General features: G+C 40.8%; 1 protein-coding gene across 1 annotated transcript in view; it reads left to right on the plus strand.

Moving 5' to 3' along the window:
* EFCAB3 (EF-hand calcium binding domain 3) overlaps positions 1-24,987 on the plus strand; it is a 354,012-nt gene that overhangs the window by 43,381 nt on the left and 285,644 nt on the right. The window contains exons 20-30 of the mRNA XM_084748227.1: positions 964-1,053; positions 3,387-3,437; positions 5,539-5,679; positions 8,589-8,660; positions 10,288-10,431; positions 15,026-15,097; positions 18,003-18,137; positions 19,125-19,193; positions 21,528-21,671; positions 23,497-23,568; positions 24,350-24,493. Coding sequence (XP_084604353.1) covers positions 964-1,053; positions 3,387-3,437; positions 5,539-5,679; positions 8,589-8,660; positions 10,288-10,431; positions 15,026-15,097; positions 18,003-18,137; positions 19,125-19,193; positions 21,528-21,671; positions 23,497-23,568; positions 24,350-24,493 — 1,134 coding nt within the window. The remainder of the gene's footprint in view (positions 1-963; positions 1,054-3,386; positions 3,438-5,538; positions 5,680-8,588; positions 8,661-10,287; positions 10,432-15,025; positions 15,098-18,002; positions 18,138-19,124; positions 19,194-21,527; positions 21,672-23,496; positions 23,569-24,349; positions 24,494-24,987) is intronic.

Genomic DNA, 24,987 nt, shown 5'->3' on the forward strand with positions numbered 1-24,987 from the left:
CACAACTCCACTGGTTGGACCCCCATCTCTTCCTCAGCCCACGTAGTTTTCTAAATATTTCCAGTTGTGCCTCGGTTTCCCCATTGAGCTAAGAGTTGCTTAGGCTACGGTGTTGCAGCTTCACTGCTGCCCCATGCCTTACACTTCTAGTATTCATTGATTGATTTAGAGAGTGAGGTCTGCAGTAGAGGACCTAACAGTCCCTTTGTCCATTAAAAGCCAAGTTTTGAAAACTCTTATATATTGGTCTAAAAATCAAAATCAAATTACTTGCAGGAATAGGGTAATGGCTAGAGAAAAAACAACCTATTAAACATAGTTACTTTTATGTGAAATTTTAATTATTTATTATCTCTTTCACTCAATGAATTACTAGGGAAGCCTTTATAGTTGTATATTTTAGATGTAGGAGCTATTTCTTTTTTTTTAATGTCAGTCTGTCTCTTTCCTCTTAACTGGCTGTAGGCTTCCTAAGCATGAATCAATTAGAATGGTCTGCAGTGATTGGTGAAGTTAGCTGGCAGGAGCAAGGCATGTAGGGAAGGAAGGCAGAAAGAGAAGATCTTGGGTTCAGAGGACGCTGGAGGATGGAAGGAACTATTAATAGAAAAAAGAAATATACCTTTACATGCAAATCCTAGGCTTTACCAGGCAGTTTAAAACATAAACAAGGATTGCAAGTGTAAGCCCAGTCCGAACTACATGGTGAGACTGAAACAAAACAAAACAAAATAAAACTGGGAGGTTGGTTTACCTACAATGATCGAAGGATGCAGGTAGAAGATGGTTGGCATGAAGAAGGCGATCAGAGCGGAGAGACACTGCTCTTCTCACGTGGCCACATGTGGTCGGTGAAGTGCAGATCTAGAAGAGGTTATCGATCTTCTCACTCTGCTCAAAAGTTTAGATCCAGAGACTGAATGACATGTTGAACTCATGTATGGCACGTGTTCTGTACCGTAGCGCTGAAAGAGGTCATCGATATGCTGGACACCATGAGAGGAAGCTATCAGTCTGATAAAGACAGACATCTGGAGGGGCTGGAAAATGAAGGTGAGTTGACTAAGCTGACAGCCAGCAGCTCGTAATTACCATTTATTTTACCTCTTGTAGATTAAAGGTGTTTATCCATGGGCTTTAGTTCTAATGGTTAACATTACTGCTTTTTCTAATTTTCCCTAAAGATAAATTTTAATTATGTATCTATGTATGGGTATGTGTACTTGAGTGCAAATGTTGGAGGAGATCAGTAGCATTGGATCCCCCTGGAATATTAGTTTAATATTTTAATAGTTAATAGTTCTAATAGTTAAAAACAATAATTGTTTTGGGGGTGTTTGCTATGCCCCTTGCTCCTAAATATCCATTTGGGTTTTCTAACCCCCACTTCAGACTGTTTGATTTCCAAATAAAAGACACAGAGACCTTTTAGATTTATAATAAGCCTTAAAGCAGGAGAGCTGGGCAGTGTAAACCCACTAAGCTGTTTTGCTGTTCCCCCACTACATACTCAAAGTTACTGGCCGCAATTGTTCCTGCCTGGGCTGCTTCTGTCCATCAGGCCAGCCCTCATGGCCCACACTGCCCCACAGTGACTTCCCTCTCTAGCTTCTTCTCCTGCCGCCTCTCCTGTCTCTTAGTCCTCATCTGACCTTAAGCTCAGGAATCTGAGCTCTACCTGCTTTTCTTCTGCCCAGTTACAGGCTTCTCGCTATTTTTATTAACCAACTTTACATTGGGAAGCAAGATTTACACAACATTGCTTGGTGCATGTGAGAATGTGCTCCTCTGGACTGAAACCAGATCTTGGGGGTGGGGTGGGGCGCAGTATTTAGTGTTTGAGTACATAGCACCAGACTGACTTCCAGCAATCTCCTGCAAGAGCATCAGAGCCATTTCTACAGCCCATTTCCTAAATATTTATTCAAGGATTTCAAGCTATTTTACCAGATACCGGTTAATTTTTAATATTTAATTCCTAAATAATGGCATGAAAACATTGGAACACTATTTAGTATAGATTAGATTTTGGACTATACATTCACAGAGACTAAAAATTTTTAAAAGATATATTTATTTTTATTTTACATACGTATGTATGTGTGTGCCCCTAAGGGGCACCAACCCACTCTGGCACCTCAAGTCACAGCAGGACTAAGCACATCTTTTCTCACTGAGGCCAGACAAGGCAGTTTTCAATGGAATTTTAGCAAAAAAAAAAAAAAAGTATAGTTAAAATAGATGGCTAGTGACATTGCTCAGTGGGTAGAGACATTCAACCTCCACAGGCTTTGCCTCACCCTGCCACAACACTGAGGGTATGTTTGGCAGCCCATGGCAGTTTTATTGCTAGATCCACTGAGGAAGGGCTTAGTTGTAGAGGGTGAGGCAAGAACCGTGGGCTAAGCATCCTCACCCTGTGGTACAAGTGGTGGCACCGCTGCGGTCAGGTACCCACGTGACCCAAATGGTAATAGTGCCGAGATTCAGAAGTCTGATCTACAAAATTGTCCAGTCCTGCCGTCTTGGAAGTATTTATAGTAAGGCTAGTTCATCATACCTAGACAAATAATTAAGTAAGATTTATCTGTGTTCTAACCTCCTTCTGTTAAAAAAAAAAAACTCTGTAAATTATTCTAAAGCATTCTTCAAATGCAGTGAGACCCATTTATACAAATAGAGTGGGGTTGGGGAGATGGCGTAGTAGATCAAGCCCTGGCTGTTCTTGGGGACCTGGGTTCAATTCCCAGTAACCACATGACAGCTCACAAGTGTCCCTCCAGTTCCAAGGGATCTGATGCCCTCTTCTGTCCTCTATGTGTCCACAGGCACACATGCCAGCAAACACACCCACACATATAAACTAAAAATAAAGAAAACAGAGAGACTTCTTTTCTATCATCTGCCCCCCAAGTGGATCTTTGTTTCAGCTTCCCTCTCTGTAGGAAGGGTGTGGGATAAATGAGATGACCACAAGTGATTCACAAGAAAAGCCGCAGGATCAGCAGCAGCAGCAGCTAGGTAGACGAGAGAGGAAGGAAAAGAGAGGGCGAGAAAGGAAGGGAAGGACGGAGGGCGAGAGAGAGTAAATCCAAGTAATAACTAAATACTTCCTTGAATAGATGCTTAGAGAGCAGAGGCACCTTTTATATTAGGTACTGCTGTGTTTGAGGAGCTGGTGAAGGAGACCGCAAAGGTGAAGAATGGGAGTATGGTTGCCTCACAAGGGAGTGGTCATCGTAATTTAATGTCACCAGGAGAACAGCGTAGGTTATCGCCTTGCTTAATGTCACCAGGAGAACAGCGTAGGTTAGCCCCTTGCTTCCCGCCAAAGCAGGTAAGGTCAAAACACTACTTCATTTCCTTGTCTCATTCTATATTTTCAGATCTTAGAAAAGAAATTTTATCTTTAAACATGAAATTACCAACAGTAAGTGGTGAGTATGAACTTTTTAAGTGTGTGTGTGTGTATGTATGCATGTGTGTGTATGTGTAGTTTATATAGCAGAAATTTTTGTAGATTGTTGTTGAATGCTGATGTCTTTCTAATGTATCTTGTCTGATTGTGGGAGAAAATGTGGTATTTGTCTTTCTCTGTGTCTGAGTTTCTTCTCTTTACATATTTTATTGTTCCATCCATTTTCCTGAAAATGTCATGAGTCTATTTTTTTTTGATTGCTGAATAGAGTTCCACAGTATATAAACACCACATCTTCCACTGTATATCACAACCACATTGTGCTGTGAACAAGCCAATATTTCTGTGGTAGGACTTAGAGGTCTTTGGGCATCTGTGAGGGAGAGGTAAATTAGGGTCACATAGCTGTTTTGCCTTCAGTCTTTTGAGAAAACTCCAAACTGTTTTCCAGAATAATTCCATATTCTGTAGCATTATGTCGAACCATTTTTTGTCAGTCTGTACTACTTTAGCCGCACTGGTTCCCTCTGTTCCACCACAAATTCTGTGCTTTCTTTATACTCTTAAACATTTCTATATTCCGTTTCTTGGAATAGCCTTCCCCAAACTGTTTTTCTCACCTTGTTTGCTGGTGAACTTGCTTCCTTGGAGACACCGCTTCCTCATCCGATAGCTTAAAACAGTTCCCTTTGTCACGTGCTCTTGTTAGTTCATTTCTGTTTCACAGTACTTGTTCGATATAAATGGCCTTATTTATTTGATTAGTGTTACTGTCTTTTATTTGCCTGGAAGTGCCATTGACCTAGGGGCAACTGCAGCTCTAGAATGCAGTGAAATCTTGGCTCCTATCTTACTTTTATGAATAACTAATGTTTATAGTGAACTAAATTTAGTATGCCAGATATTGTTTTGGGTCTTTTATGATAAGTCATAATTTTTAATGTTCATTGAATGAATGATCTGCTTTATGTCTTTGACCTCATGGTTGATCATGCTTGCATGTGTGTTTATTCTGTAGCCATACCATAATTTAAATTGCTTCAATTTGTCTTTGGTTCCACGTTTTTCGCACACACTGTTTACTTTGTATATATTTTCTGTTGGATCAACTCACTCTCCCCGACCCTGGCAGCTTGGCTCAAATGTCGTTCCAGTTCATTGAGGCTTGTTCCAAGTTTATCGCTCATTAACGAAGTGAGAGGGTCAACCTGAGACTGCTCTTGTGTATGCTTTTCTCATAGCACCAGTCATGTCAGAGATTTTAATTATGTTTACAGAGATGACAGCGTCTGTCTTTCTCATTAAGGAATCTGCAGAAAATTCTTTGATAAGAGGAGTTGGTTTTTCAACGTTGCTTTTCAGTAGCTGTAAAGTGGCTGTTGCTGGAAATGACGTAGATTGTGCTTTCGTCCAAGTGACTTTCATGAAGACTTGAATCACTTTGTGTTACTTCAGAGTATGTCAGTGCACACAACTTCGGTTTGAGGTTAAAAGAGAAATGGTATAGGTAAAAAAAAACACTAGCGCTTTAAAATATATTTTAAGTTGTGTGAGATCAATAGGACTGCCATTTTGGTTATAGAGGATATGGACAAAAAAACCTACTTAAGAGGGAAGATTAATTACTGATAAACTTGCAATTAAGTTCTATCAAATGGGGTCCAGGCCCCTGTCTTGACTCCCTTTAATGAAGGAGTGTAAGCCACAAAGGAAAGGGGTCAGTGATTTATCACAGTGGGAGAGAGCAAGCTAGAACACTTGTCACCTCTGTTCACCATGAAACTTAAACTTATTGTTTGAAAAAAGGAGGTCATCAGTATCAATAGGAAATATTTCTTCTGCTAGAGTTTTGTACAGGTAAATATTTGACACATGGCTTTGCCCATAGTAGGCTTTGAACAAAATGATTTGTGTGGTTTTTGTTTGTTTTGTTTTTGAGACAGGTCCTTTACTGTGTGGCTTTGGCTGTCCTGGGAGACTCTCTGTAGACCAGGCTGGCCTCTAACTCACAGCAGTCCACCTGCCTCTGCCTCCTGAGTGCTGAGATTAAAGATGTGCCACTGAGCTCAGCCCTTTATGTATCATTTATAACAGTACATTCTTCATATTTATCTTTGTAGAGATCAAAGAAGCTGCTGACATCTTGTCACATGTTGATGACAAGATCACTGTGTCTGACTTGAAGCACGCCTTGAAGCATTTGGGCATTAGTTTATCTGAAGAGGACTTTAACGACGCTCTTAGACATTGTGATATCACTGGTGAGCTGTTAAGGCTTTTGTTTGTTTGCTTTAAGAGTGCTTTCATTTTTTTCCTCCTCCTGGGGAAAAAAATGTAACCTGTATAGGGTTAAAATGAGAAACAGAGCCGTGCTATTGGAAGCTTAGGTGGGTATTAGCGAGAGCCAGACCTTCTGATTCACATATTTATTGACACAGCTAAGTGCTCATACTCATCCGGCTATAATGGACAGTTACCATTCACAACCTACAAGCCTGAGTGGGGAAGAGCCACATGGTGCAGAAAGCACTCCGTCTAGATATGCAATCTTTAGAGGAGGCCCGGCTTTACCTGTTCTTTTACAGTGCTTGCCACATTTTAAAAAATCAAATCAAATCAAATGCATTGTAAAAGTATAATCAGTTTGTTTGAGTAATTGTTTCCAAGTGGACCAGTTATCTGGCAATCTTCTAGAAGATGCTAAGTTTCATTGGTTTTTAGTTTATCTTTTATTTTGGTAATATCACTCTTTTTTTCCACCTGTGGGAACCCTATGAGTTCTAGGTTTGGAAGTACCTCCTCACACAATTTAGTTATTGATTTATTTTTTATTTATATAGATTTTTTAAAAAATCTGGATCAATTTTTTTATCTGATTTGGTGATTTAGGTCTCCTTTTCTTTCTTTCTTTCTTTCTTTCTTTCTTTTTTTTCCTTTCTTTTCTATTTTTTTTAGGTCTCCTTATTTATACTGAGGATATATCTTCCAATGTTATTTTTTGAGGTTTATTTTTACTTAGGTGTATGTGTGTATGTCTGTGTGAATGTATGTCGTATGTGTGGGTTATCTGAGGAAGCTGGGAGAGGGCATTAGACCTCCTGGAGCTGGAGTTAAGGAGGCTGTTAGCTGTTGGACATGGGTGCTGGACACTAAAGTTGGATCTTTGATTTTGCCTTACCCTAATGATATAAATTTAGTTTCCAAACCAACATAAGATTCAGAGTGGACATCCAGGTCCTCAGAGGAAGTTCCTCCCCACTTTTTGTCAGATTCGGTGCTTTAGGCCTTTTTTATACTGAGTGAGTGAACATACACCTTCCTTTTTATTTTAAGGATTTATTTTTATTTTTACTTATGTATATGCATGTGTGTCTGTGTGTGTACTATGAGTGTGCAGGTACCTGATGAGGCCTGAAGAGGGCGCCAGAGCCTCTAGAGCTGCAGTCAAGGTGGTTGCAAACTACTGAGCATGGGTGCTGGGAATGAACTTGGGCCCTTTGGAGGAGCAGGGAGCATCCTTACTTCTGAGACTCTCCCTCAAACCCCTAAATATCTTGCTTTTACTGGCTGAAAGATACCATTTACACATCCCAGTTTGGTTGGTATACACTCTAACTCCCATTTTAGCATAGAGTCGGGTCTTTGTATGAGTCTGCATGAACATTTAGATAAACTACCTAGTCATCTCTTGGTCTTAATTTTATCTCCATGATGGCTGTAGTGTTGCTATTCACTGCTAACCAATCTATATCATAGTTCCTTGTTAGCCTTTATTTCCTTCAAGACCTCGTACATTTTATGTCATCTACTGGGATTATATTGGGATGGTTTCTGTGTTACCCACATTGTAGTTTCATTATCCTTCAGACTCTTTCAGGATTTCTGTGACTGTATCAGTGCGTATACACTTATAGTGAACATCGCCACTCATCAGTGTGTGTATACACTTATAGTGAACATCGCCACTCATCAGTGTGTGTATACACTTATAGTGAACATCGCCACTCATCAGTGTGCGTATACACTTATAGTGAACATCGCTACTCATCAGTGTGCGTATACACTTATAGTGAACACCGCCACTCGTCAGTGTGCGTATACACTTATAGTGAACACCGCCACTCGTCAGTGTGCGTATACACTTATAGTGAACACCGCCACTCGTCAGTGTGCGTATACACTTATAGTGAACACCGCCACTCGTCAGTGTGCGTATACACTTATAGTGAACACCGCCACTCGTCAGTGTGCGTATACACTTATAGTGAACACCGCCACTCGTCAGTGTGCGTATACACTTATAGTGAACATCGCCACTCATCAGTGTGCGTATACACTTATAGTGAACACCGCCACTCATCAGTGTGCGTATACACTTATAGTGAACACCGCCACTCATCAGTGTGCGTATACACTTATAATGAACACCGCCACTCATCAGTGTGCGTATACACTTATAGTGAACACCGCCACTCATCAGTGTGCGTATACACTTATAATGAACACTGCCACTCATCAGTGTGCGTATACACTTATAGTGAACACTGCCACTCATCAGTGTGCGTATACACTTATAGTGAGCATCGCCACTCATCAGTGTGCGTATACACTTATAGTGAACACTGCCACTCATCAGTGTGCGTATACACTTATAGTGAACACTGCCACTCATCAGTGTGCGTATACACTTATAATGAACACTGCCACTCATCAGTGTGCGTATACACTTATAGTGAACACTGCCACTCATCAGTGTGCGTATACACTTATAGTGAGCATCGCCACTCATCAGTGTGTGTATATAATTGTAATGAACATTGCCACTCCTGAGTCTGTTAAAATAACAGCCTCTAGAAGTTCCTAGTTTTGTCATTTGAACAAGTTAACTTCTCTTTCTTTTCATCTTTTAATAATAGGCATATCAATGATACAAAGAAAATTATGTGAATATTAAAGTAACTAATACATATAAATATATATAACTAAATGTCATTTAGTATTAACTGAATGAATTATAAAAGTGTTATAAATTCTATTGAAATAGTTTCTGTAATTTGAGAAAAGTGAACAAAAATGAGTTTTATATAATTATTACGAATTGGAATCTTAATTTCATGTGCTGATTAATACCAGGTTTTTAATGACAACGTATTTGATTTTGACCTTCCAGATAACATGGAGGTGAACTTAAAAGATTTCTTAATGGAAATGAAAAATACTCCAAGTTTTAAAGATTCTGTAGGTACGTGAATACTTCTAGTTCAGGAAAGTGACTAGAAAATTGCTTTACAATCTATGGAAATTTACATTAGATATGTATTTCTAAAGACTAAGGTACTTATGTACCTGTGAATGAGTGTGTGTGTGTGTGTGTGTGTGTGTGTGTGTGTGTGTGTGTGTGTGTGCATAAGCATGGCCATGTGTCTGTCCATGGAGGTTAGAGATATTGGATCCCCGGAGCTGGAATTACAGGTGGTTGTGAGTCCCTCACCATGTGTAATGGACACTGAACCTGGGTGCTCTGCTGCAGCAGTACACACTCAACCCCTGAGCCATGTCTCTAGCTCCTAGATGTGTGTTTTTAATTGATATGCGATTTGTAGACAGAAACATTGTCCTTTAAAATACATAATTTATTGGTTTTAATCTTCAAGTTAAAGATTATTAAAATAACCTGCCTCATCTTTCCCTGTACTGGAACTGCAAGTGTTCTCTACCATGTTCAACTTATCTTGTTTTATAAACTTGTGTGTTTCCTTACAGATCTCTTATTTTTTCCAGGTCTCTGGTTTGAAATGCCCCCTTCTATGCCTGCTATCAGCTAGCTCTTGCCTCAGGACTTATTTTCAGTTTGATTCTGTAGCTAACTTGTTGACAGAATCTGTATTTTTCCTTGCTGTGATTTATCCTATATTTTGCTAATGTCAACTAATGAGACGTGAAGAAAGGAAGCATGAGACTTAGGAGTTTTAAGTCTCTGAGTGCTTGTAAATATGTGTCTTTTACCTTTACCCTCCTTGGCTCTCTGTCTGGTGTATTCATGATCTTTCTTAATGGTGTGACAAAATGCCAGACAAGTCAGCTCAAGGAAAGGGCCTATTTTGGTTTACAGTAGTCCGAGGGCACAGCACATCACGGTGGGGAGGCAGGCATGGCGGCAGGAGTGTGTGGCAGCGGGTCACATCGCACTTGCGGCCAAGAAGCAGAGAGAGAGAGAGATGGATGCTGGTGCCCAGCTTGCCTTCTCCTTCTCACTCAGTTCTAGACCCCAGCCCATGGGATGGTGGAGCCCACGTTCAGGGTGGGGTCTTCCCTTTTCAGCTGAGATCTTCCCGGAACCCCCCTTGGGTAGACCTACACAGACTGATTGTAACCTTACGATACATGATGCTGTGTAGTGTTGCTTTAAAGGTTATCTGCAATGCTTCATAGTGGGCTCAGAAGCCACATGTGAAGGATTAAATGGCCCTGGGAGTAGCGTGACTACCCAATGCATCTGCCTGAAAAGGTACAGTAGTTAAAAGCTTTGGCTTTGGAGCTGTGTTGCCTGAGCTTGAGTCTTGTTCTCAACATGTAATTACCAATGTACTCTTCAGCACGTCACTTAATCCTTCTAGCCTCAGTTTCTTCATCTGAAAAATGGGGACAATGATGATCACTTCAAAGATCATTGTGAGATTAAATAGGTAAAGTGAAAGTGCTTAGAGCAGTGTCTCGCACTAAGGTTTCAGTAACTGTTCGCTCCTGGTTTTAAGGCTATATTCCAAGTTTCATATATACAGCTGTGTTATTCTATGCAACCTGAGTCAAGTGGTGGGTGGTGCCCGGTGTCCGCTGTTGAAATGGTTTCTCCCGCTGTCTTTCCGCAGTCACACAGATACTCGTAACCACTCCCCAAGTCCTCAAGGAGGATCTGCTCGATGTCTCCGACTTCAAGAAGCTACTGCTGAACGATGACCTGCGTACCGCTGTAGCCATGCTGAACGAAGTGTTGAAAGCTCTTCCTGAGCGTGGTCTGTATGCTCTCCTTCTGTCTTGCTGAAATGGGCCACTCCCTGCAGGTGGCGGAGATGTGTGGGTGGAGCACCGGGATGCAGGGTCACAGCGGGATGGCTGGTGGGAGCACCAGGGTCGCAGCGGGATGGCTGGTGGGGGCACCAGGGTCACAGCGGGATGGCTGGTGGGAGCACACGGGATGCAGGAGCACATGGGATGCAGGGTCACAGCGGGATGGCTGGTGGGAGCACCAGGGTCACAGCGGGATGGCTGGTGGGAGCACCAGGGTCGCAGCGGGATGGCTGGTCACTCTACCCTACTGGTAGGCCAAGGTGGAGCACCATGGAGCTAAATAAAACAGGGACTCCAGGGTCCATCTCTTCCCTGGGGGAAGCCAAGATGGAGCATAATGGAGTGAGATTATCCTGTGAGCTGCCTGTCACAGGCTGTGATAACAAGGATTCTCTCTGTAGAGCAGACCAGGTTCCTGGAGCACCAAGCCCGGTGCTGCAGTTCGCAGAGGATGGGAGATGCTGCATGCTGCAGTGGCTCAGAGAGCCAGATGTTTAACTAATGTGCATGATAGCGTCATTATTTTAATGACAGATATAGATGAATGTTGTCTTGTTAAGGTCTTAAAGTGATTTGGAGAATATCCTCTGTACTTTCTTCCTCAGATATTTAGGAGAGCTAACAAATGAAGACATGTACTAAGAGGTCTTTTTACGTTTTATTGTAAGAGTATGTGCGTGCATGCTCTGTGTGTGTGGCACACGGGGTGGTGGTGACTGTAGAGCCCAGAGGTGTCAGCTCACCAGGGGTGGAGTCACAGGCTGCTGTGTGTTGCCTGACGTGGGGTGTTAGGACTCCAGCTCTGGTCCTCTGAGGGAGTAAGCTGCCACTCTCAAGCCCTGAGCCATCTCTTCAGGCCCAGCACCGAGAGTTTGATGTGGAGTGGCTTTAGCTGATAAAGACATTCACTTTTCTTAATTTTGGGAAACTCTTTTTTTATAAGAATCTACACATTGATCTTCATTTTTAATTGTGTTGAATAAAATTATTGCTGATATCTGCTTATCTTTTGGTTGTCTGCCACGCTATAATATCTTTATTTTCATTCCCAGGGTTCTGGAGTGTAACTTAAAAAATATCCTCTATTGGTCTCTGCTGAGTTTTCAATATTATTTTTCTTTTGAAAAAATATCGAGCTTTATCTTGATTGATTCATCTCTTAAATTCATGTTCTTTTTTTTTATTTCTGGTTTTCTTTATTTGATGATATTTTGATGAATATTTAGCTTAGTATCTTAAAGGAGTTAAAACTTTTATAACATATGTCCTAGAATATCTCTCCTCATGTCTTGGTTTAAATATAGTCCAAAGTTTTGATATGCAGGGTTTCCATTGTTGTTCAATTTTAAATGTTTTTAAATTTCTTTTTTTAATATAAATTTTTATTTATTTATTATTATGGATACACTGCTCTGCCTGCATGTACACCTGCAGGCCAGAAGAGGACATTAGATCACATTATAGATGGTTGTGAGCCTCCGTGTGGTTGCTGGGAATTGAACTCAGGACCTCCAGAAGAGCAGCCAGTGCTCTTAAGTGCTGAGATATCTCTCTAGCCCATTTAAAAATTTCTTTTATCTCTCTTTTGCCTCTTAGGCTTAGAAGCATATTTTTTTAAAAAAAGAAGTATATTTCTTAATTTCCAAAAATTTGATTTTGTAGTTGTCATATAAATGTATATGTATATATATGACACACACACACATATATATCATCTACAAACAAAAATCATATTTAAAATTTTTCTGTAGGGAAAATTTATTCTTCTCTCCATTGAGTGATTACTAATATCATTGAATTAATATTTAGCTAACTTACATTTCATGGTATTGCTAATATATTTAGGCTTAAATACATCATTTTACTAAGTACATACTTTTTATTCCAGCTACTTCTTACTCTCCTTTTTTTTGTCTTATTTTTGCTTGTTTATTTAAAAATATTGCAGTTATCTTTTCTGTTACCTAGGGAATTTTACTTTTTTTATAATGAAATACATTCCATTATATTTCTCTGTATTATAATAATAATTCAGTTACTTTTGCCATTTTTCACATGGTACAAGGATATTTTAACTTTATTCTCAATTTATGCACTATTTTTGTTAATCAATTTTTCAATTAAGCAATTAACAATTATTTTGAATATTTATTTAAGTTTACTCATGTATTTACTCTTTTAATTAGTTTATGTATCTCTGATTTTTTGTTAGGTTAGGATTTAGTACTTCCTTTAATTAGGAATCGGTGAGTGTCTGGCTCACGGCGTCTTTATTTTTACCCATATAAATGAGGAGTATACTATTTTCTATAGTCATAAAATTCTAGATTTTAAGTTATCTTTTTTCAGTACTTTTTCCTTGTATGTATGTTCATATGTGTATATGTGCATATGTGTGTAGCTGGCCACCTTGCTTTTGAGACTGGGATCAGTCACTGGCCTGGAACTTAGTGATGTGTCTACTGGTCAGCCAGTGAGTCTTAGGAATCGGTCTGTCTTAACCTCACCAGCACTGGGATTCCAAATGCACACCAGTGGGAGTGACTTCTTTATGCGAGTTCTGGGAATCGAACTCAGGTCTTTGTGCTTGCAAGGCAAGCACTTTCCCAACATAGTTGTCCGCCTAGGTCTTACATTTGTTTTGCTTTCTTTTCATAGTAACTTGATATAAATGCTAGGTCCTCTTTTCTGCTCATTATTGTCTGTACTAGGCTTTTCTGGCCCAGTTTTAACAGATGATCTCATGGAAGAATGGATAATGTTGAGTGGTGTATTTCGAACAAGGGTCCCATCTGCAGTTCCTATAGCACACTACAGGCTAAATAGCATCCTCTTTTTTTTTTTTTGAGAGATGAATCTTTCTTCTGGCATTTGCTACTATTTGGTAGGGTCTTCATTTTTAATTGAGTTCTTTTCCCCCCAACTCCATATGACACTATTCTCTTCCAGAGTTTGTCTTCTAACCCAAAGGCAGTACCGTTTCTAGACTGTCATCATTGGTTCCGGTGGTTTAAACCCAAAGCCTCATGTTTCAGCTCTCCAGAGATTAGGGGTCTGATCCTGCAGATCTTGGACCTAGGTCTAGCTGTTCCCTTCTCCGCAGGGGACTCTCTTCTTATGGATAGGTTCCGGTTGGGTATTCCTCCCTGCTTTGTAAGGACCCTTCTCTTACATCCTCGTGTTCTAAGGTTACACCTCATGTTTCACTTTGATATGGGATTTCTGGTTGACTGCTCTTAGATTTTCATCTCCCCAGTTACATGCGAATAAAATATGTGAGTTCTACATCTTCGATATGCTTTAGGCATAGACTGTAGGTTCTTTCCTTTACTTTGTATGGGGCTTCGGAGATCATGTAGCGAAATGAAATTTAGGCAGTCTATTATTGACTTAGTTAGGGTTTCCATCGCTGTGAAGAGACACCATAACCAGCAGCAACTCTTGGCTTACAGTCCAGAGGTGTAGTTCAGTGTCTTCATGGCAGGCAGCAGGCAGACATGGTGGGAAGGAACCGAGAGTTCCACACCTGGATCTGCAAGCCACAGAAAATCCACTCACTTTAGTTTCTGAGACCTCAAAGCCCACTCCCCTAGTGACACACCTCCCCCAACAAGGCCACACCTCCTAATGGTGTCACTCCTTATGGGCCTGTGGGGCCATTTTTATTCAGCCTACCACAATTATTATCATAAGCAGAATTTTTTTCTTTAAAAATTGTCTCCCCGTTATGACTGCCCTGTAGGACTTCTCTGGATAGTTTTGTCCCTAACCACAACCTTCCTTGAAAATTTAATCCCATAGATATACTACATGTCTGCTTGTGTCCTGTGATGACAGATCATTGTAGTTTTTAAGATTTTTTTTCTATCCTCTAAAAGCCAATTTTATTCCTCGAAGGTTATTGCCCTTAATGAATGTATATTTAGCAAGGGCACCACGCTTTCGTGTGTGCCGCTGGATCCTGTTCACTAGTACTTTACTTAAACCTCAGCATCCCTGAATAGCTAATGTTGGCGCATCGCCTCTCCCCCTGTCCCATAGCAGTGTCTGTACTTCACAGGTGTGCAAGTTAGTAGAGCTACTTAAAAGTGTTATTTACTGAAGTGACCAGATATTCTCTTCACTAGAAAGAATTCTCTTGTCAAGTTGTGGAAAGTAAATGAAAAAAAATAAGATTTATGTCATAGTTTTAAAAAATGATGTTATTTTAATTTTTTTTTAAATTAATTTATTCATATTACATCTTGATTGTTAGCCCTTCCCCTGTTTCCTCCCATTCCTCCCTCCCTCCCACTTCCCCCCTTCTCCCCTCCCCTATGTCTGTGATTGAGGGAGACTTCTTCCCCCTATGTATGCTCTAAGATTATTGAGTCTCTTCTTGGTAACTTGCTATCCTTCTTCTGAGTGCCACCAGGCCTCCCCATCCAGGGGACATGGTCAGAAAAGGGGCACCAGAGTTCACGTGAGAATCAGATCTCACTCTCCACTCTGTATTTAGAAACATTATTTTCTTCAGCTAAATTTTCCCTTGCATTACAGAAGAAGGCAAAGTTCCTATTGAAGATTTTGTGGCCAAGTTTTTGGATACTTTGGCAATTCTAAACTCTGAAGGTGAGTTTTACTTAGAATGTATTTAATGCCCATGTTCAGGAAGGTAAACACTGGTTTCCAGAGTGAAACACTGTAGACCTAGATACAGCACAAGTAAGATGCAATGTGAGACAAAATAGCACAAGGAAGATATATGTAATTTTTATTTGAATTATGAATCAAACATTGCTAAATGTGATGTAAACCTAAAATTGCAGATGGTTTTGTTGATGGTTATAGGAAATTTTCCAATTATGCTATCCTCTGAGATTATTCAGTATTCATATTTGACTTCTGAAATGATTAGAAAATTAGGAATAGGCAGAAAATAATTTTAAATCGTTGGACAAATCTAGTAGATTAGACTTTTAAGAGTGTTGTTTATGTTATCAACCACTGTGTACTGTTTTTCATAAATTCACATTATCGAAGTCTAGTATGTCAACTTTGTTAACAGTGTAGTTCCGTGTAACTGCTACCATGAACAGCACATGGGTACATCACCCATAAAAGTTCCATTGTGCTATTTTAGGATGCCCTCAGTGTGCAGGTATCACTTTGGTATCACAAAAAGATATCACACAGGTATCACAGTGCTTTGCTCTGTGGTAAACTTCCAGAACTTACTCTTGTCTAACTATAACTGTCTACCTTTTGACCACCATCATGTCCTTCCTCCTGACACCCATCACCTTACCCTGCTTCTATGACAGTGTTTTTAGATTCTGCACAGGTGGTGTCATCCAGTAATTGTCCTTCTGGGCCTGACATTTCAAAAAGTAAAATGTCCCCTAAGCTCATCCATATTATTGCAAATGACAAAAGTCCTCATTTTTTGAGGCCAAAAGTATTCCATAATTACTTTGCTTTTGAGACAGGGTCTTGCCATTGTCCAGGCTGGCTTTGTACACATCATGTAGCTCAGTCTGTCCTTGAACTCTAGGCAATCCCCCTGCTTCAGTAGGGATGGTGATGCACACCTATAATCCCAGCATCACCACACCTGCATTTTTCATTATGTTTAATCACATTTTTAAATTGTCTGTTTCCTAAGATGTAAAAAAAAAACCCATAGAACAAAACTTCTAAAACATCCCTAAAAAACACGAAATTATATTTTACTTGGAAAAAAATGGGAAAAAAAATCTCCCTTCTGGAGAGGACTATCTCAAGATCAATAAGGTGTCAGCTACTTTCCCTGAATTTACATGTTTAATACAGTCTCAATAAAGATATCAACAGCTTCCTTCCAGAGCCAGACAAGGGTTGTTACAAAGAATGAAAATCCCAATCATTCCATTTTACCAATAAAGACTCAGGAGCTAGAGACTGGGGTGAAAGCCTGCTGTCTCAGAGAGGCTGGGAAGGCACCCAGCTGACGTTTCTACTCAGCTCTCATCCCAGAGGAAAAAGCCCAAAGCCCAAAGCTCCCTCTTCTCCTCCATGCTGTCATAAATGCCCGTCTCTCAATGCCCCTCCTTTCTGGGTAATCCCTGTCAGCTGGTTTCTTGCTCGACCTCTGGAACTAGGGTTGCCTTTATTAAATCCTGTGTACAGAAAGCTCTTGGGTTAAAAGTGGGTGCTAAGGCTGAGCCAGACAGCAAGGACCTGTTTACAGTAAACAGAAAGCTCTTGGTTAAAGGTGTATGTTACAGAGAATCATTCCACAACTAGAAAGAGGTTTTTTTTTTACAGTCACAGTCTAGGGGTTCACAATGGGATCAAATATCCTGCAACAGAAAAGCTTGGTATAGATATGAATTAACATAGGAAACTAAACATGAAATCCCTGAAAGGGAAGAGCTGCTAAAAGCCTAACCCTACCAGGTACTAGCATCGCCACATCTTTAAACTGCAAAGTCTTTATAATCAAATCATTCCATACCACGGCATGAAGAGGTAAAAAGGTCAAAATGATAGTGCAGCGTATCCAGGAATAGACCTCATTACATTTGTTATCCAGTTGCACAGCGCTGGCGTCGTTGGAGGTTGCTATGGGAAGTGTATATATGATTTGTCATAGATAGGAATAAACTATAGCCGAGCAGTGGTGGTGCAGGTGCACAACTTTAGTCCCAGCAGGCAGGTCTGACGCCGAGGCCAGCCTGGTCTACAGAGTGAGTTCCAGGACAGCAAGGGCTCCATAAAGAAACCCTGTCTCCAACAACAACAACAACAACAACAACAACAACAAGCAAAACAAAAAAATAATAAACTGCAAACCTTTCAATATTTAAATGCAGAAATGAAATCCCAAATGCTTCAGTGGTTTGGACAGATGAGAAGTCTCGCTGGTTTTGTTTCAAAATATAGATGCAATTACAGTGTTTATCTTCTTTTGCTCCTTTTCTACAAGAATACAGTTTTGAAGTTTAAAAATGATTCTTTTTGTTATTTTGTGTTGTGTATATTGATGTTTTCCCTGCATGTGTATCTGTGTATTATGTGCTGTGTCATGCCTTTGGAAGCCAAAAGAGGGCATCAGATCCCCTGCAACTGCAGTTATAGATGCCTGTAAGCCACAATGTGAGTGCTGGGAATTGAACCCGGGGCCTCTGGAAGAGTTCTTAACTATTTAACTCTCTCTCCAGACCTGGCAATACAATGTTTATATTTATCTCATAACCTATAATCTTATGGTTTAAGGAGCTGTCTCAAATGGCATAGTTGTCTACCACAGATGGTAACTTTGCCTCTTCTTTAGCAGATGGCTGTCTCTATCTCTCCTTGGTGTGCTGGCCACAGCCTCCGGCACAGCACTGGGTATGGGAGAGGCTTCTTTGTACTTGTGATTTAGAGAAAGCCAGCCACTGTTTCAGTGTTAGGCTTGTTGGTAACTGTAGAGTGCTTTTTTTTTTCCAGGTTGAATACATTCTCTTCTGGTTCTTTGGTTCTCTAACTGCAAGTCATTTTCTCCTCCCAACAGAGAAGGAAAGACTTTACAATACATACATTGACAGAAACGATCTTAATGCCATTTCCGACATTCAGCGGAATTTAAGTGCAGTAGGAATCCACCTCACAGCTGATGAGATACAGAGGGCGCTGGATGGCTCTGCTGGTGCGTGGCTGCTTCACTTTCTTTTCCTCTGCTCTCCTGTCTTACACCCCAGCTGCAGATCCCCTCCTTCCCCTCCCTTGACCTCCCCCTACACCCCCCCCCCCCCCCGCAGCCCCACAGGGACACCAACTAAACACAGCATAAGACGACACAGTAAGGCCAGGCTGTGCCAACATCACATCAAGGCTGGACAGGGCAGCCCAGCAGGAGGAAATGGGCCCTACAAGGAGGCAAAAGAGAATAGATTGTAAAGATTCTTTTTACTTTACACCAACAAAGGTGCCATATTTCTGAAGTGTTGTCACTCACCCTAAATGCCCAAGGAGCTCCAGCCTAATTCTTTTCCTCCTTCTTTTTCTCTCTTTCAGAAAAAAAAAAGACTACTTTTCTTACTTTTTAAAATAACAGATTTGTATTGAAGGAATACTTATTTATTTTTGAGGAGATAGGTTTAGTTCACTCATACTTCTGTATAGCAGTTCATAATTGAAAGCAGTTAGGGTGGGAACTCAACAGGGCAAGAACCTGGAGACCAGAGCTGATGCAGAGGCCGTGGGGGAGTGCTGTTACTGGCTTCCTCCTCATAGTTGTGTAGTCTACTTTAAAAAAAAATTACCATTTTTTTGTTTATTTTTGAGTCTGTATTTTAATTTCTCCCTTCCTTTTTGTCCCTCTAAAATTTCCCATACATCTCTCCCTGCTCTCCTTCAAGTTCATGGCTTCTTTTTTCATAAATTGTTATATATGTACATATGTGTATTTATATGTGTATATATTCACAAATATAACCTATGGAGTGGATAAAATGAAGGAACATATTTTAAAAGTCCCAGCTTTTGTTATATACTTGCGTATCACTTTTTCTAAGATAATTGTCAGGTTTTCTCTTTATTTTTGTGTTTTACAACTCTGGCTTTATAACATCAAGGGATCTTTTTTTTCTTTTAAATCATAATATTAAAACTGTTTCTTCTTTTTGTTCTAAAGGTGATGTGATACAGCTTAAGGATATCATCAGAGAACTAGCCAATGATGATATATTTAGTGAGTGCCAAAGTAAGTATAAAATTTGAAAAAAATGCAAATAAAAGCTTCATGTCCATAGGCTTACTGTGCATTTATTTTTGGTAGGTGTTATGCATATGTGTATGCATGCTGGCCCTTATGTGTGGAAGGATCTTTGTATTCAAGAGGCCAGAGGTTGATGTTGGATGTCTGCCGGGGGTGGGGGTGGGGGGGGGTGCTGGTGGTTGTGGTGGGGGCAGCCCTGGCAATAGCCAGGTCCCACAGAGGAGATAAGGAGTAGGCCGAGGGATGAGTGAACCAGGCATGGGTCGGGGGAATCTTGCTTCCTGACTGACTGGCAGCCAGAGTGCTTCTTTATTCATACAGAACTTAGCAAGCAGGGACAGATTCGTCTTGTTCCAAAACATAGATCTTATTATTTTTGTCTCCAGACATGTGTTTTAACTCCCTCTTGATCGTTAATTTACTCATCATTGATAAACGGTGACAGAACAGAATTATCTCTCTCAGTCAGTTTCCCTCATCCATCCCACAACCTAACTTTTCAGAATTTTTTGGCTTCAAGGGCACTAGACAGAAAGAAATACCTAAGCTAGCCTGGGTAGATTGCCATGTCCTGAGCAGCGTATCATCAGCTTTTAATAGAATATAGCTGTCATTAGGCCTGAGAAAAATCTTCAGGCCAAAACTGCTGCAGTTACATTCAGTTTCTGGCATAATACAATGTTCATATTTTATATATTTCTAGATTTTATGTGTATGTCTGATCTTGGTGTTCTTTTGTTCCTTGGTCATACAACACCAGAGTGGTCCTGTCTGCGCTAGCTTTCCTGGGAAAAGTGTCTAAATGCTCTCCTCTTGTACCATCTAGCCACGCCGTTCTTCGTCCATCAGTATAAGGAAGGAGCTTTAAATTTGATCTGCTGCCAACTTTTCTAGCCCACTGCACCTTGTTTACCTTTTTAAGTTCACTTTGTTCTGATTATCTTGCTCCTAAGTAAGCACCGGGGCAGATGCTCCAAGAGCGTCTTGGAGTCCAAGCCTCTTAAGAAGGTCTCTGGCATCTTTATTTGAGTTACAACCTCCAGGGCATAAAGGAAGCCCTTCAATGGGGCCAGAGAAGGATATCTCTCTACAAGCGGGAGGAGCATGCTCAGGACTTTGCTGGGGAAGCTTAGAAACAGTACTCCTGGGAGATAGCATAAACAAATCATAAGAAATTCCCCATCCATCTTATAGCTCCAAATAGAACAATATTAAAAGCTCCCCAGACATGCAACACATGAAGATCAAGACCAAAAGGGGGAGACTGCACCACAGCGATTGCGTCATTCAGCCCAGCTTTGCTGGGTATTTGCCAGGCAGGTTTGCTGGCTTTATGACTTCCGCTGGTCCCGTTAGATATGGCTGTGCCGATATCTTTCCCAGGTGCTCTCTGCCTTATATATGGAGTCAGGGTTTCTCACCTGAGCTCACTGATTGGCTCCAGTTAGCTTAGCCTCTTTGCTCTGGGGATTCTGTGTGTCTTTCATGGACTGGGGTCACTGGTGGGTCACCATGCTTGCTGGGCATGGATGAGGGTGCCGGATATCCAAAGCTGGCTCTCACTCTTGTGCAGCAGGTGTTCTGCCTACGGTGTTCTGTGTGTGCTGTTTTTAGCAGACGACCTTTCTCACCTCCTTGTCTCCACCTCCCTGGTGCTCGTATACAGCACATGTATGTGGTCCTGGAGAGGGAATGCATGGCTTTATATGTGCCAGGCAAGCACCTGAACACTGAGCTGCATCCCTGGGCTCTGGCACCATCAGGCATCACTTGGCTGGTTTGTTGTTTAGCTTTGAGAGTTGAATGCTTAAGATAGAAATGTCTCAATTTATCTTGTTTTCTAACTTTAGCATCAACACCTCTTATAAATTTTATGGCACTTCCTGTTTAGCAAAGCAGAAAGAAAATAGATTGAGCAGGCTTCGTGGAAAATAAATACATTTCCTTCAAATCAGGTTGTTATGGGGCTGGAAAGATAGCTCAACAGTAGGACTCTCTGCAGTGCTCGTGTAAAACCAACACATGGCGTGCAGGAATAGTGATAACACGTGCTTGTCATCCCAGCAGTAAGGAAGTGGAGACAGGAGGATTCCCTGGCCAGATGCAGCAGTCTAATTAGCCAACCAAAGTCCCATTGAAAGACATTGTTAAACACACACACACACACACATACACACACACACACACACACACACACACACACACACACACACACACACACATATATATCGCTAAGCACCTGTGCACATGTGCCATCAGGCTGCTATGTGATTAGCTGGATATGCTAACCCTGCCTTTATATTTTTGCCATCAAAATAGGAATAGAGGACGCATATAACATTTGCAAAAACACTGAGGGCAAAGATGACATTAAAGAAATTCTGTCTATCTTGGAGAGCTTCAAGAAATCTTTACAGGAGGAAGGGCAGCCTGAGGTGTTTCCAGGGACTTCTGGAGCAGACGGTGAGTACCCCAGTCACTTCTCAGGTCTTGCTTTAGAGCCCACACGGGATTTTTTTTTAAAGGACAGGAATACTGTGTATTAGGGAGGTCTTCATTGACTGGATGCCCACATATTGGCCTAGGTGGAGAGTGCTTGGGTAGTCTTTATTTGGATGAGACTAATGGAAGTAACTTTGTATTTACTGTTTTAAAACACTGATTCTCCTTTACTGGAATGCAATAGTTAAAATATCAATATGGCATATCTATCTCTTCATCCCTGGATTCCAGGGGTGGCACAGAGCTCCACGGGGTTTTGGTTACATTGATACAGACTCTAATTTCAGTCCCTTCGCCATCGTCACAGTCATAGACTTCTTAGGTTTGACAAGCCATTGGAAGACAAGGTGTGTGTGACTTCTAGAGTTACAAAAGCGTCCGCTGCAGCGGTCCTGTTTTCCTTGCAACGAGTTTGTGTTCGCAGCTTGCAGTTTACGTCAAGGGCAGCGGCAGCACTCGGCGCTGCTTGCCCTAGGTGACTGCTTGGAGAGGAACACAGTCAGGGACTTTTGCTCTCTCCGTTCTTCACTTCCTCTGTTCTTTATAGTAACCAAGTAAGTCTGCTCTTAATATTTGCTCCACTGGGCAGCTTTGATCTGATGTTTGGAACCGAGAGTTACATTGTGTTCATTCAGTGTGGGGCCTTTGAGAAATCTGCTCTTTCCTGTTGTGTTTTGCTTCAAACATATTTTTTCTTTAATATGTATCTTGAAATATATGTCATGTTTCTATCATATATTTATCATAAATATGTATCATGCATTTCTTTCATATAGATATTTATATTGCTTATATATCCTAATATATGATTTAACTATAAAGTACTTGATTAAACACTTCGCTTTTGCGCACAGTTTTTTGTTTGTTTGTTTGTTTCCATGTTGAATAGGGAATACTGTTAGTAGGAAAAAAAATAAGATTGTCCTTTTTTTTTTTAACCACAGTTTTACAAAAGTGATCTCTTTGCAGAAAATGTTCCTACATCTTATCCTATATTCTTGAAAAATTATTTATTTATCATATATACACAGTGTTTTGCCTGCATGTATGCCAGAAGAGGGTGCCAGATCTCATTATAGATGGTTGTGAGCCACCATAGAGCTGCTGGGAATTGAACTCAGGACCTCTGGAGAGCAGCCAGTGCCCTTAACCTCTGAGCCATCTCTCCAGCCCCCTTATCCTTTATTCTTATTTATATATACTTAAATGAAAATTTTTGTGCATATACATAATATGTATACATATATTTACTTATCCTATATAACCTGTGTATAAGTTTTAAAACTGGGTGTTGTGTAATAAATATACTAGGTCCTGAATATCATCAAAAAGGAAGTGGAGTACTTTGAGATTTAGTATAGGATTTCAGAGTATATCACAGGCCTGAGGGTAAAAGCTGTGCTGTAAACCTCTGCTCTCTGTGTGTTGTGTATGTATGATGTGGGAGTGTGGGAGGTGTTTGCCTATGCCTATATTTGCATGCCCTCAATCTAACCAGTGTGACCACACATTTGGAAGCTAAGTGGAGTAAAAACACAATTGTTGCCTTAATACTTTTAAATAGATTTATTTTTATGTCCGTGAGTACTTGCCTTCATGCGTGTGGGTGTACCACAGGCGTGGCTGATAGCTGTAGAGGCCAGGAGAGGTTATCAGATCCTCTGGAACTGGAGTTACAGATCCGGGCCATAGCTGCTATGCGGGTGCTGGCAAGTGAACCTTAGTCCTCTTAAAGAGCAGTTTTAAATTGATTCATTTAAACCCTACTTTTTCCTTGACTTTGCAGAAAAAAAATTGACCTTGAAAGACACAACTGATTCTTTCATTAACTCATTTACTTCAGTAATACCATTCAACAGTAAGTATAAAAAAGAATAAAAATTAGATTTCTTAATTCATCTTATTGTATTTTAAACTTTTTTCAAGTACAATTTGTTTTATTTTTATTTTCAGTATTTTCCTAAAGTTTTCTTTGCCTTATTCTAAATGTTGTATCCAGATGTCTTATTTCTTAGCATATTTAATTGGTGTTTTGGATTTATTTACTTATTTAGAATTAAGTAATTCTTCGGAGATTCCTTAAGGCAAATCGCGTTCTCAGCACGTGTATGCTGTATCTCAGAAGGAGGCACATTACTGCAGCAGCACATTTTCCTCCTGTTTCTATGCATGTCTACATAGTTACCTTCTCACTCATGGCACTGTAAATGACGCAGTGCAAGAAAGCAAGCAGGCTTGTCCGTGAAGGGTGAAGGCTCCTGAACTCTGAGCCAGGGTGGCGCTTTAGTCTACACCAGGGTTTTCCTCAGTTTCCCTTTCCTCGGCCTCTGTTTCTGCCTCTTGGCCACCTTCTTGGGCCTGCAGCCCAGAGTGGGCCTTGCGGCAGAAACACCTTTGAGAGCAAACAGTTAATGATGAAATTATGCCCGAAAGGAACCTTTCCCCAACTGTGATCTGTGTTTATGATTTAATTGACTTCTAAAGAAAAAACCTACTGATGTGTTTTAAAAGCCCTTTGACTCAGAATTCCTTTAACAATATACCTATTTCATTTCTGTAAGATGTGAGTACCAAGGCCTAAAAAGGATTTGGTCTCAGTGTCAACTTGTGCTCTTTTTTTTTTCTTTCTACGTTTGCAGGTTTATTGAAAGAGGTCACAACTTTGGATAATATCAGAAAAAATAAAATGCCTGTGAACAAACTGGTCTCTAATATCGCGAGTACTGGAGTTCCAATAACCTACGACTCCATGCAGGAGGTCCTGAAACAAGCCTCCATCAACGGTGAATTCCTCTTTATTATTGTACAGTTTCTTCCTTGCAACTATTCGGTGTCTTTTTAACCCTGACATATACTTCACATGCTGTTTGATCCATACATAAACATCTGTGTGTGAGTGCATGTGCGTGTGTGCACGTGTGTGTGTGTGCACGTGTGTGTGTGTGTGTGTGTGTGTGTGTGTGTGCTCGCTCATGCATGCATGCAGGTGCACTCGACTTTAGACAAGTTTGCATGTGAGTGCACTTATGTGCAGAGGCCCCGAGAGATCAACCTTCACTGTCATTTCTCAGGAGCCATCTATATTGTGTTTTGAGACAGACTCTCATGCTGGTCTTGGCTTGCTGCTTAGGCTAGGCCTGCTGGCCAGCCAGCTCCAGAGTTCTCCTCTGTCTACTTCCTCAGTGCTGGGGTGACAAGAGACTCTCATCACACCTGGCTTTCCCGAGGTGCCAAACTCAGATCCTCTTGCTTGGTCAACTGACTCATCCCCCAGCCT

The sequence above is a fragment of the Acomys minous genome (genome assembly GCF_964271855.1).
Source record: "Acomys minous genome assembly, chromosome: 12".
In the NCBI taxonomy this organism is placed as follows: Eukaryota; Metazoa; Chordata; class Mammalia; order Rodentia; family Muridae; genus Acomys; species Acomys minous.